Here is a 14,358-nt window from a genome sequence, read left to right on the forward strand (position 1 = left end):
ATGGAGGAGCCGCTTGTTTGGGATGTCACTAAATCGAAAGTTTTAAAATTGATAACTCCCTTATTCATTAATCATTACACCTTCAACAGTATTTCATATCTAATTTTTCTGATCGTATGAAAATTGCCCAGGGGGGCCACTTACATTGACGAGTGGATACCATGAGCGACCAAAAAAACACGTAAAAAGGATGTCTTTTTCATGATAGGGCACGTTACGTACGTAACACAAAAATAATGAAAAAAGGGTATCTATTTCGCTAGGAAAATTACGTGTTTAGGGTTGAATTTGCGGGGATGATAAAACAAAATTAAAATGTTTTATAAAGGATGTCCTTTTTGCCCCAACACTTCGTGTTTAGAGTCCGATTTGCGCGAGATGTAGAAGGTGGGGTCGTACCAAACCAAATAAGGTAAAGCCGACGACCGAAGGACCCGTAACAATAAAACATTCCTGTACTTGTTTAGGGGTTCATTTCAGGAAATATTTGCCAAGAGTATCGTTTTGTTTCCAATACTTGTTAAGGGTAGGGATTCACACGCCAATACTTGTAAGGGGTGCATTTTCAGAATATGGAAATTACGTGTTTAGGGTGCTTTTCGAGACCCCATGGTCGCGCATGGTATCCACTCGTGAATGGAAGTGGCCCCCCCCCGGGAAAATTGACTATCAGTGTGAGTCACACTGTGTGACCTTCTCCTTTAAACAGATGTTCTGTTTGAAATGACGGAAGTAGAGCTGGCAACCTTTGAAAAAATAAATTATAGTACCTAGCATCTCAAACTTTAATTGGTATTTCCAATCGCCCCTCTTTTTAACTATTTCAAAGTCTAATTTTCTTGTAACGTAGTGTGATTTGCTAACAATTACATACAAGGTAAATAGATTTACTATTTGCTTTCAATTGAATAAGTTATTTGAATGTACATCATAAATATAAGACTGCAAGAAAAGTCCATGACAATTCCAGAACTGCAAACTTGTAGAACTTAGCTGTTGGGAAACATTTCCATTGCAAAGCTAGATAAATGGTCTGATACTGCAAATTATGTTGAGTAAAAAAAAAAAATGTCATCAGAACCTCCACTCTTGATACCTGAATTTTATTTTGGAAGAAAAACTGCAGTATTACAACCCCAGTAATATTCTGGGAAGTAATATTCTTTCAATTTTTTACCATTTGTAATTTCCTGATTTGATATGATTTTCTTTATAGCTCATTTAAATTGTATGGTGGAGTGCACTTGATGTGAAATATCTTACTTTTAGAAATTCATATTGAAATTCACATATGTTATTTATACTTTGCTTCAGGAATAGTTGAGTACTGCTTTTTGAATGAATTACCTCATATGCTCTGGATATTAGAAGTCTCATGGCAGAATCGATTTGCTTAGGTATATTTTTATATCTTATTTAAAATGCTGTATGTAAATGATGTTTGTGAGAAATCTGATTTAAATCGTAATTTAATATAATAGATGTGTAAATTAATCACAACTTTTTACAGTTTATGGTTAATAATTTGCATTTGGGTTTTTCTTTCTTCTCACATATTCTCGATGAACCCTCTATCATTGTTTTCCTAGGTTTTTCTATTATGGTTAGAGTAGTATTTGCCTGTCCATATCTGAGGAATCCTTCTGAGATGTCAATAAAAGTTGATAACTTAAGTCAAATTTGCTTGCCATTAAATGATAAAACTTTGTAACCCTACAAATTATATACTGAATATGCATTCCTGTCAAATATCTATTTGCTTTTTCCATAATTTTTTTATTTGCCAAGTAAAATGCTATGTTATTTGGGCACTAGTGAATACATGAGAACTTTTTCATGAATTCCAGTAGATAAAATGAGGAGTGTGTACACTTGATGTCCACTGGTGTTCATATGACTGAAATATTTGTTGACTGCTCAAAGCTTAGGCGGGGCTTACAAAAGGCCAGAAAGACACAATTACTATGGTTTATCACTATAGATATGTACATGTATCCATTTTATTGCTTAATTTTCATTAAAATGAAGTAACCCAAGTAGTGCAATTCTTTTTTTTTTTCTTTTTGTAGGTTTATGCTATACTTTCTATTGTTAATGGAACAACACAAAAAGCATTACAAATGATGAGAATTATGTATTTTCATATATATATTGTAATAAACACTTTATATTCAAAGCAAAAGCAGACTCTAAATTATTTTGTATTCATTGATACATGTAGGTAAAATACATTGTTGGATTTCATGGAGAGTATACTAAAACTGTTGCTGACACCAGCCATTAAGAAAAGAAATCGAGATACCTGTACTCTAGTAACATCTCTGGAGCAATTGGCTTCAGGTGCTGTTTGTCAGGCAAAGTAGATACAGCATTTCCACATGTGACGATGGGAAATAATATCATAGAATGCTGCTCATTCTGCTCATTAAACTCATTCCAACCTGGATAACAGACATCAATTATCCAATACCCATCAGAATAGTGTCAAATTCTCCATGAAGGCTGACAAAAGTAAACCTTAAACCCCTTCCTATCTATTTTGCAATTTTGGCTGGTTGAATTTACATGAAGCAAGCTGTTCATGTATCAAGATTTGGGCTGACAAATGGTCATGAAATTGTTGGTCCAGCCTAAACACATATTGCCACTATCCATGTACCTGTATCTACATACATGCATGCATGGCCTTGGAATATTGTGCCAGCAAAAAAGCTTTTTTGTCTTGGTCAGACCAGAACCAACTCTTTGCCCAAACACCTTCACATCTGAATTTTGGTTTGCCAAATTATCACTTCAGCCAGCAAAATGACTGTAAATCGGAAAGGGCTATTAAGTGCCTTTTAGAGTTTATCATTTCACAAAATTTAGTACCGGTAATCCTAATGACAAAATGTAATATTGCACCAAACTTGATTCAATTAAAATTCATACATGTATGTCACTACATGAAAAACTTCATTATATAGTAATTTAAGATTCGAACCCGTTTCTAGATTTGATATCTATTTCCATGTACTTGAACTATTTCATTAAATTGACTTTTGTCTCCTCTGCCCATTGACTTTTGTCTCCTCTGCCCATTGACTTTTGTCTCCTCTGCCCATTGACTTTTGTCACCTCTGCCCATTGACTTTTGTCACCTCTGCCCATAAAAAACAAGACCATCTAATATGGAGAACAAACCCAAGGAACAAGTTAGCTTGAATGAAAATAGAAAAATCAAAGACACAAATCAATGAAAATTTGAGAAAAGCTGAACAAACAAAGAAGTTATAAGCAGTTGAATGTTGAGATCACTATGATGTGGACATCCTTCTATTGGCAATGCAACCAAAATGAATGATGTCGCAACTTGTTATTACAAGTTATTTTCTACATATTTTGTCATTTCATTAAGTCTATCCACAGATCAGGCATATTTTTCATGGGAGGCCATGTAATAGAGGTTTCATAAAATATATCATGGACAGTTTGTTCTAATATTAGAATGCTGGAAAAACATATTGCCAATGAGAGGATCTCCATAGCATTAGTGATTTTGAAATTCAAGTGCTCATAACTTTCATATTATTTTCTCATTGTACTTTTACCGATCTTATTATTTTTTTTTCATACAAGCTAACTTGTTCCAAGGTTTTAATTCTCCTTTTAACCAAGAAGAAAAAAAACCTATACATTCACATGATTTGTTAGATCTTTATATTTGGTACCATATGTAATCTTTTTACTTACACAACTGAAGACAGTTTTATGACACCCTTGCAATTTGAATATCCAGTACTGAACATTGCAATAATTACACTAAATAAAACAAGCATACGATGATAACATTTAAATGCACGATACATGTTTACAACTTACACGTGATCACTTGTTTTGCCAAAACCTTGTCTCACTTTTGCATTAACACAACCTGCAATATATTTGAAAATTATGCTTGTTGTTAAATGAAACCAATCATACAATAGTTGCCATGAAAGGATTTTTCCCCCCTTTTAGAAAGGCATTACCTCTACACTCTCCCCGGTATTGGAATGTAAAAAGAAAGAAGTGGCAAATTCAAAAGAAGGTAAGGTATTCCTAAACATACCACGAGCAGAAAAACTTCACAATTTCCTTTAAGTGACCTAAGTGACCCCCCCCCCTCCCTTCACACATAGCCCCAATTTGATTGAGATTCCATACTGACAAAATAGGGATGGCATACAGTAAGTATGTCACCTAGTCATTTTTATCTTGTTAAAATAGATAACTCAGGGTAAAGGAATACATGGAAGTATCTTTATCTTAAGAACATGGATGAATAAGTGGCCAGAAAGGTCAGTAAATCAATCAAATCATCCAGCACAACAAACCATACTATTCAGATGATACACTGTGGTAGAAGAGTTGTTCAGTTCAGTATTTAAAGGGATACTTCAGTCTGAAAATAATGATACCTAATATAAATATATAGAAAAATCATATGAGCAAAACACTGAAAATGGCAGCAAATTCTGATAAATCTGATATAAATTTATAAAGAAGTTACTAATTTTAAGTCTGCCAATAATTTGTGAAAACAATTTTATGCATGTTGTCGTGAATGCACTAGTTGGGATGGTAGAAGAGTTGTTCAGTACAGTATTTAAAGGGATACATCAGTCTGAAAATAATAATGATACCTAATATAAGAAAAATTGGGATGATGATGTCATGTCCTCCACTTTCCCTTTTCTTACTTCATTTCATAATGTGTGTAAAAAGAAAATTATTACCTTACACAGAAAATCAGCAGTCAATCCAATGTTACATTCTCAGAGGCCAAAAAAAAATATTTCCAAACACTGAAATTGAAAATATCAGCTCGCTCGTTGTATATTTATGAGCCTTATGAGGATGTTATAGAATTGTTTTGCCAAAATAATGCAACATTTTGATTGTCATTAAGTCATGACATTGTTTTCCCCCTACTAACTTTGATAAAAATATTCATAATTTTGTTCATTTAATTTTACTGTTGCTGTTCAGATAACATAATTTTTAGCCTGAAGTAACCCTTTTAGGCTAAATGAGCCAACAGGTACCACTTATTTAACACACATAATATGAACTCTCATGATACTTAGAATTCTGAACAAAACATAGTTATTATCCTAACTATACAATGTATTAGATTGTATTTGGTTAAGTATTCAAGTACTGGGTTTCAGGTTTGGATAACATTCTGGCTGTAAACAAATGAACATCACATGACTACTATTGATTTGATATTTACTCAAATGAACTGTCAAATAAGATAACATACAATATAATATATTATACACAAAATATTAAAGTTTTTGCATTAAATGAATTAAAAAAAAGAAGACATCTTTATCTCAGTAACCCATAACATTCCTAATCATTGTCATTTTAAAAAGAAAATATCTCATAACCAACATACAATACCTCCAAATGTAAATAGATATAATATATTTCTTTACTAAATTTCTCCCTCTACATCTTTTCCTATTATTGCACTATGAGTCAAACAATAAATCTTCATCTACATCATCATCTATCAAATTCCTGGAATCCCCATAGTCTCCCTGCGCTTGTCTGCTCTTTCTTAATGCTTCCTCCTTGGCCTTTATCTTCTTCTTCTTTTCTTGGATCTTCTTCAAACGATAAAACTCTTCCCTCTCTCGTTCATCAAGTTCAGTAGTGATGTAGGAGATGGTGTTTTCTATACGTGGAATGATGACTGTATGAGGGATACAAGGACAGACCAATGTAAGATAAATGTCTCTTACAATTAATCTACAGTAGTGCTGAAATAGCATGAAAACATCACTTTTTGGTGGAGTGGGGGGTGGAGCTCAACTTCACTTCATTCAAATACAAATATACATCAATTATCATGTCATCTTTGTGGCCTGTATTCTTAACTCGGGACTTACATGCTACATGTGGTCTAAGTCTGGGTCAACTGGAAATGAAAAAAACCATTTATATATTTGTCTAAAATGGGAGTACTGGGATTATCATCATCATTCTTATAACAGTTTGAATAACTTAAATGTCAAATGTGCTCATAAACAGCGATCTACCATTTGGTCATAATTGACTTGCCATAGTGAACAATTTAGACCAAAGTTCAAGTGCAGCAAGAGACTACAATATGGACCTCCAACCAAGATAATTGGAATGTAAAAAGCAACAAGCCAACAACAATGAAACAAAGAAATACTAATTTAACAAATTATATTGTTTTTATCGCACATAAAACATATCGGATTGGTTTTACAATGTATAATGTACTTACCATGTTCGATGGCATTAACACGTCTGTTGGTGATTTTGATCACTTCATCAAGAGTAATGAAGGAGGTCTGGAGAGAGGCTAACTCAACGAGGAGCTCAATAGCTTTGGCATAGTTTTTCTTTAGTCTGTCAATCTGCTGCCCTCCACGTGAAAGACCAGTCAGTTCATAAGCTACAAAGTAAACCATGAATTATATGTATGTTGAACAAACATTGTCCCAGCAGAGAAGTGAGATTAACAGAAGGAATGCAAATTTCTGAAATTAATAGAAACATATGTATGAGCCTTATTGATGGGACATGTAACCTATTAACATTCCACTTGCATTTAAAGTTCTGTGTGACAAGCAGCTTTGTTCTACAGGAAATTTTTGAAGCCCAAAACCAATTTTCATGGATCAATATCCAGGCTGTATTATTTAGATAATGTTACCTTATCATATATGCCTAGTGAAATGATAAATAAGTTACTGCTTATATTAACAACACTCATACCATAATATTTGCTAAGAAAAAAAAATATGGTTCAAAGCATTGGACTCTTATTCAATAAATATAAAATGCCCATCATATTTTTCAAACCAAACTTCACAATATATTTTCAATTGTCTTATAAAAAGGAATAACCTATAGCATATTGGTTTATACTATAGTAAGAGATTTACTGTGTCCAACTAACTCCAACAACTCTCAAGAATTCAGTTCACATTCCCCTCGCGATACACCTTTATAGAAAATGAAAAAAAAATTAATCTAAAACTTTTGTATCAGAATTTGAAGACTTGGTCACAAAGTAACAATTTCACTTATACTTCTCAATGATGAATACAGATAATTTTTCTGAAGTCAGTGAATGGGGGGGCATAGAAATCTGTTTAACTAGGAGAAATTCGAATTAGATGAGGTATACAACACGTAAATGTTTTGAATAGCCTGGTCTTAAATCGTTTCAACTTCGATGAATATTTGTCTCATGGAACTTCAACCTCTGCAAGTTTACATGTACATTAACATTATTTTGCCAATACTTACTGTCTGCTCCATCTGTGTAATGTTCAAAGACAGGTAGATTGACTCCAGCTACATTCTCTCTCTTTGATCTAACTTTCGTCTGTGCTTTAGTTACATTCTGAAGAACATTGTGACTGAAAATAACACACAAACAGAACAATGATATTTCAAACGACATCAATTATAATATACTCAGTTACTCACCTAGTAATTATGAAAGAATTTCCTCAACCTTAATGGTCATCAAGAAATAAAAAGAATGGTATATGAAATAAGCTCATGAGTGAAAAGAAAAATATACAAATACACATCACAAAATGTATTATTATTTTATATACATGTAGTAGGGATATCTTAGATAAATGAATTGATGAGTGTATTGCCATGAATGGATTTCTGCTCACCAAATATAAAAAATATTTATCATGTGTTCCTGATTTTAAACACCATATTAAATTCTGACACAGAAAGATTTTTTAAGATGATACAGTTGAAAATGATATAAAAACCTTGTGTGTCAAAGCTACTAACAAAAGTTCAATACTACCTTATGTCTCCCATTGCAAACTTTGCTTCTGCAAGAGACAGAGAAGCAAGCTTCATTGCTTCTCCCATTAATGTTTTGTTCTGTAAAGATAGGGAAATTATAGAAATACATTAGAGAGATTAAGAAATCATATCATATAATTTTATACCGAGAGGTTCACATAAAATATGTCCTCTTGCAAGAATCTTTAACCAGAGCAGCCATCTCCCTTTCTAAGTATAGCTAGTTTTCTAGTTACATGTAGCTACCCGTCTATACAGGTATATCAATTTCCCATGGCACCCAATTTATGTTACTACATGTTGTACATCTACTAACACCCTCCCCCTTCTCTCCCCGTCTCTTCCCCCATCTCTCTCACTATATCTGCCATCCAAGCTCTCCCGTTTGGTCAATATATGAGGTATGCTTGATACATTGGAATGACAGTGAGTTTCCTCTCTCAACTGGATCTCTACTTCCTCTGTATTTTTGTTCTGATTCCAGTCAGACTTCCTGCATTACTCAAGTACATGTATACATCATTCATATTATCAGTCCAACCATGATAAATATATACCACATCAGATGGAACATTCTTATATTGCACTAGAAAGGTTAAATATTATAACAGTTCTTTGTCATAAACTAACCATGGATTTCAATTATAATTAATATTGTATTAGATTCAACAGAGATACAATCCGAATCAAACAAAAGGAAACTACTGCCAACCTACATGTAGATGTAAATGGAAAATAGGGATGATTTTGATGAAAATCAGAAAAAACAGGATTTCCCATAGGATTGCACAGATTTAATGTCAACAAGAAAAATAGGAATATCTCATCAAAAGAGCTCAAAAAATAAGAATGGTTGAGAAGTGTGTACTTCAGTGGGTCATTACCATAACAAGGGTTTCAGATTCAGATATTTATTGGTCCGTATTAAAAAACATAGAAATGTGTCTTCCACTAGCAGTACATTATAACATGATGAAATACATAAATAAAAAACACTAATGAATTATAAATTAACAAATATTTAACATTGAAGGAATATTAATAAACATATATTGCAACACAATATTAGCAAAATAATTACTCATACGACAGAATGAAAAACGAGTAAAGAGAGATAACTGAGGAGAAAGGATGGAAAAAAGCATGTCAAAGCAAAAGAAAGAAGTCAACTGGATAGAAAAAAATGAGACATACATGTAGAGAGGCAAGTAAAGAAAGGGAAGAGAGGAAAGGAAGGGGAAACAGATTGAAAGAGAGAGATAGAGAGAAGGAAAAAATACAACATGGAAATAATGTCAAGGTTTTACTTTCAATAACTACAGTATATCGTTTCATTTAAATATTTGGAGCTAATTCACCTAGAAATATTGATGAAATGAACGTCCCGGAGATAAAGTAGTCATAACCCTCTTTAAAGTTTATTTTATTTTTCTTTAAAGTGACATGGGTGCACCGCATTGCAGTGGTTATTTTTATCTGAGATAAATATTTCATCTCAGAATACCATCCCTGTATAATAAATTATTTTTTTTACAGACATATTTCAAATAAAGATCTAACTCGACCGAAATTTAACTTTGACATTCGAAAAACATGACCCAGGGCTCAAACTTTGAACCTATGCATAAATTCCGAAACTTGGATTAAGTGGCATCTCACAATGTCTCATGCTTAATTACAAGTCTCACCTCAATAATTTTTCCAAGGATTTGTCTGAACCTCAGAGTGAGCGCATCTGCCTTTTTCTTCAGAAGACTGTGACCCTTCTGTGCACCTTTCAGTCTAATCTTCATGGTGGTCAAGGCCCTTGTGTACACATAAAACAATAATGAAGACAAATCAAAACAGGGTAAAAACAATAAAACAAGGGATGAATCCTACATGGTCTCTCTCTACTCTCGAGGTCAATTTGCAAAATAGTTGGAAAATTCAATCTGTCGGAAACTCAGAGACAGAGGTTCACTCTTAGGTGTGAGAGGGTTTTGGGGAGGATTAATAACAAACATGTTTTTAACTGTAAAGAAGATGGCTTCTCAGCCCATTGGACAATCAGGGCTCCGTAACACAAAGATTAGCAATCAATCGCTAAATGAACTGACCAATCAATATCAATGTTACACACGCATTTGGTTTAACTCTTCATGCGTTACGTTCGCATTATTGCACATCCGTAGGCGGGTTTCGTTCGCATTTTTTGCACAACCACACATTTCCCATAGACGTCCCCTGTCCCATTGTTTTTGAAACAATTGCATGCCCCGGAGCGTGCCTAGCTACAATGTATAGCCTGGCGTTTGTGTATTTTACCGCACATGTGTACCGATCGATCGCGTGTGCGACATTAGTTAAGCATTCGACGGATTATCGCAGTTTAAAATTACAGAATCGTTGAGTTTTCCTTGAAAATTAGTACTTATATCACGTTTATTTTCCAAACAATTTCATGCCACCCCCAAAAAATCAATACATCCTGATCACAGCCAGGAAGTTCATTGAAAAAGGAGAGAAGAAAATCAATAAAACCCTCCTCACAAACAATACCATGGCCAGGTATATTGTTAGGAGTCTGTGACTCATGGCACGAATGTGAATGAGACCCTTTCAATAGAGTACAGTACCTTGACCAGGCAAAAATTTACTCTCTTTTATTTTCCACTATATATGGGCTACTTTTATCAGATTATCATGATTTTGGTATCAATACAAAGCTTATGTAATGAACAGTCCAAGTGGATAAATAAAAATCATACCACTTACACAAGAACAAAAGTAAAAGGGGGCTAAATTTTGTTGGAAGTATTAGGAGAAAGCATTTAGAAAATGTAATTTACTATACATTTTTCCATAATTTATCCAATTAATTTATATACGATAAGAAAGCCCAGGAAACACTCTACAAGTTTGCTACACAACATTTTCTTTCAAAATGATCAGATAAAAAGTTATGGCACTCTAAAAAACAGAGTGTATTATACTGTGTAGAGGGGATCACTGCTAAAATAATGCAACACACAGGAGGTTTACAGGTGAACGCATGAAGAGTTAAAATACTGACCAGGGACCAATCAGTGTGGTTCTTTCATATTTGCAATCCATCGCAAACCTTTGTGTTACGGAGCCCTGAAGTGAGCACTACAAAAATAATATTTGAATTATATTAAAGGTTAAGGCCACCCCAGTAGAATATCGATTTGAATAAATAGAGAAAAATCAAACTAGCATATCACTGAAAATCAAAATCAGTTGTAAAATAAGAAAGCTATGATATTTTTAACTTTCGCTTATATTTCACACAACATTGATATGCACAACTCTGTGACATGCAAACGAGTCAGTCGATGATGTCCATCACTGTCTATTTCGTTTGTTTTTTTATTGTTTGAATTATACAATATTTCATTTTTTACAGGTTTGACCAAAGGGACTGACTTGACTGAATCATATTATTAAACAATGCTAATTCCACATGTTCAGGGAGAAATTAATCACTGCTTCACTTGACAATGAGGATAAAATTAGGATATTTCATATAATAAAATACAAAAGAAGTAGTGAGTGGATGATATCATCAGTCTCCTCATTTGCATACCAACCAGGATGTGCATATGCAGCATAACTGTTTTGTGAAATTAAGCCAAACTTTAAAACTTTCTTATTTTACATCCGATTGGATGAAATTTTCAGTGTTATGCTTGTTGGATTTTTTTACTTTTTATTCAAATTAATTTTTTACTGGGGTGGACTTGTCCTATAAGGAAGGTTAGTGAACCTTTTACATTTTCCATGACAGTAACATGTAGAAACTGGTCAGAAACGAGTCTACTATGACTGTACAAGTAACACAGGCAAAAGTGTTTTATACACTGTCCTAGCCTTTCCTTAAAGAAAGGCTAGATGTCCTGACAGTAGAGGCGTCGATCCGGGGGGGGGGGGGAATTGCCGCACAAATGAAAATATTAGGGTGGCATATGAAAAATAGAAATAAATTGTAATGTTACACAGAAATCAGCAATTAACCAAACACAATATACATTTCAGTTTTTACATCTAGTGTAATACAATACAAAATCATGATTTCTCTATTCATAAAATGGTTCCATCTATCATTGCAACTTTTGTTATACATTTACACAAAAATATCAAACAGGCATAGCATTCTTTCCTGCCAATGAATAAACAAGAAAATGGCAAACCCTTTTTCCATAGGTAATACATATCTCTAAATTAATTCTAACAAATACTTCAAAAAAAACTTTCCATGACAGTTGATCAAAACTTTCTGCTTGCATCGAAACCAAGAAGACTTGGCCAAAACCACAGCGAAACACCGAGGTAAATGACCTATTCATGCTACAAGACGGTGGTCTTTGTAGAACACACTGGAGTATAGCCAAGGTTGTTCAGACATTCGTAAGCGATGGTGGCTTCGTTCATAGAGTTAAACTTCTAAAGGCAACTCCAAATTAAGACAAGAATGGAAAACCTCTCCACAAGAGAACTGTACTTGAAAGACCTGTCCACAAGCTGATCTCCTTGGTCCCTGACTCCGACTAATTTTACCCCTTTGACTCTTTCACTGATATCATTTTGTCTGTCGTTGTTGTACATATATATTATATGCATATTTATGTGTACAACCCTTTTTATTTGCCTATCTTTGAGTGACTTGTGTAATAGATTTTTTACCTGATATTTATGGTAATTGTTATTTGTTTTTATTGATTGTACTTTAATGTGTTTTTTATTCATATTCTGGATATGTATATATCTATGCATAGAAATATTTTTCAAAAATAAAAGAAGATTTTTGGGTGGGAGTGTGGCTGCCTCCGATTTCATTTTGGAAGTTTCCCGCGCCCCTTGCGGATGCGCGTTTTTACCTAATTGTCTACGCACTGTGCTAATTAGCTTTAAGTCTTTTTACCACTGATTCTTTCGACAATAAAAGATAATTCCTTATTTGAACATTATTGAAATTGTTAATTGAACGAATTGCATCATAATTCTTGTGTATAATAGTACTCTGTATTTTCCAACACTTTCTCTGGTCTTACGTGCCAATTCAGTATAGTAATATGTAAAAAACATATTTTCTTGATTTTTTTTTCATGATATAAATGTGCGCAAAGTGCCATGACAACCCAAAATAACAATGTTCTTGATTTTGTAATTTTGCTGTTATTTGACCTAGAAGACCTTCGTTCACAGCTCCTCTTCTTTGTAATTTGTTTTAGCTTTACTGCCAAAAGTTATATATGTCCAGCCAACGAGGTTACGAAAGAAGTGTTTCATAATCTTATTCATGATATTGCTGATACAAATTATTAAACAATTCTTTATGCTTTGTTTTATTGTAATATTATTCTGATGATTGTGGATTATGTTATGGATATTTATGATTGATTGATGTGTTTTTTGTTTATATTGTAGATGTACTTGAAACTTAGTGACACAATTATTGGTTATGAATGAGAAATAGTTAAACTGGAACCTCAAAAAAACGAAAAGTTCTCTCCTTCTACCCCAGTCTCGATCAGCCATTTTGTTACGATTCATAACAAAAATGGCCGATCGAGACAGGGGTAGGAGAACTTTTTGTTTTTTGAGGTTCCAGTTTGTGCCCAGATGTCAGGAAACTGCCACTCGTTAGATCTTCATCCATATAATCGTGGTAAGTGCTTGATTTCTGTTTTAACTATTTATTCGGAGAATTATTTTGACCATACTTCACACTAGTCAGCTGAGTATGGAATTACACGTAAGGTCCTGGGCTCCCGCGCCTGCCCGCGTAGCGGGCGGGAGTTCCCTGGGTTAAGTCAGACCCAGTGTCAAGTCAGTCTATTAGTATTACTATTAGTATTAAGTCTAAGCATGACCCCAGATCTTTTTTTGTCTCTCCAGACATGCCAGAGTCAGAAAGCATGAAAATGCCACCAAAATTATTATTGTAAAAAAACGAAAAGAAATTCGAGTTAAAATGGGTGTGTAGAAACTCAGTCAGAAATGCTCACCATCCCCGCCTCTTTCACACTACTCGACACTACTAGGCCTAGTTGACCTCATGGCCAGATACATCACAATCTAATGCGATTCTCATGCACACAAATTGAACAATGAAATCACGATTATCTGATAATGTAGTTCGAATTGCACGCGAGCTGTATCGCCAGTTTATGCCACATTGGTTGTTAACCTAGAGGACTTCACCTCGCAAATGCTAATTGTTATAGGCCCAGGCCAGGGCCTACTCTGGCAAAAATATGAACTCACATGCGAGATGGAAACACAGCTATTTTATCTTTCGACATCTTGCTCCTTCTCCACTGTCTCTCGTAGTTTCAATTGGGAAATCTATGTTCCAGATCCGTCAAATTCAAAGCAACACGCAGATTTCATTAATCCCATCCAAACACGACGATTCGACGAGTCCGCTGTCGCGTGACGTGCGCATGCATGATATGCATACGGTACCGATACCGTACAGGTACCCCCCCCCCCCCCCTATAGTATACT

General features: G+C 34.2%; 1 protein-coding gene across 3 annotated transcripts; it reads right to left on the reverse strand.

Moving 5' to 3' along the window:
* Positions 1 to 1,347: 1,347 nt before the first annotated feature.
* On the reverse strand, positions 1,348 to 14,299 carry LOC121419347 (V-type proton ATPase subunit D-like). Of its 3 annotated transcripts, none has more exons than XR_005970580.1 (7): positions 14,116 to 14,299; positions 9,534 to 9,651; positions 7,844 to 7,923; positions 7,318 to 7,430; positions 6,287 to 6,457; positions 3,141 to 5,725; positions 1,348 to 3,071 (listed from the first exon to the last, which is right to left on the reverse strand). XR_005970580.1 is itself a non-coding variant. In XM_041613769.1 (6 exons), the coding sequence occupies exons 1-6, from the start codon at positions 14,151 to 14,153 to the stop codon at positions 5,502 to 5,504; spliced, it is 744 nt and encodes a 247-aa protein (XP_041469703.1). In that variant the 5' UTR covers positions 14,154 to 14,299; the 3' UTR covers positions 1,348 to 5,501. The 3 variants fall into 3 exon arrangements, 1 of the variants encoding a protein (XP_041469703.1); XR_005970581.1 differs by having other exon boundaries at positions 1,348 to 3,094; XM_041613769.1 differs by having other exon boundaries at positions 1,348 to 5,725.
* Between the last annotated feature and the right edge of the window lie 59 nt (positions 14,300 to 14,358).

This window comes from Lytechinus variegatus, chromosome 7 (genome assembly GCF_018143015.1).
Source record: "Lytechinus variegatus isolate NC3 chromosome 7, Lvar_3.0, whole genome shotgun sequence".
NCBI classification, from domain to species: domain Eukaryota; kingdom Metazoa; phylum Echinodermata; class Echinoidea; order Temnopleuroida; family Toxopneustidae; genus Lytechinus; species Lytechinus variegatus.

Bases quoted from the DNA above. Each gene is read 5' to 3' on its own strand.
- LOC121419347 (XM_041613769.1), bottom strand. From the start codon at position 14,153: ATGTCGAAAGATAAAATAGCTGTGTTTCCATCTCGCAT. The intron at 7,924-9,533 runs GTGAGACTTGTA...CTATCTTTACAG, and splicing joins TCCTTGGAAAAATTATTGAG to AACAAAACATTAATGGGAGA. The intron at 6,458-7,317 runs GTAAGTATTGGC...TTTACTTTGTAG, and splicing joins TTACACAGATGGAGCAGACA to CTTATGAACTGACTGGTCTT.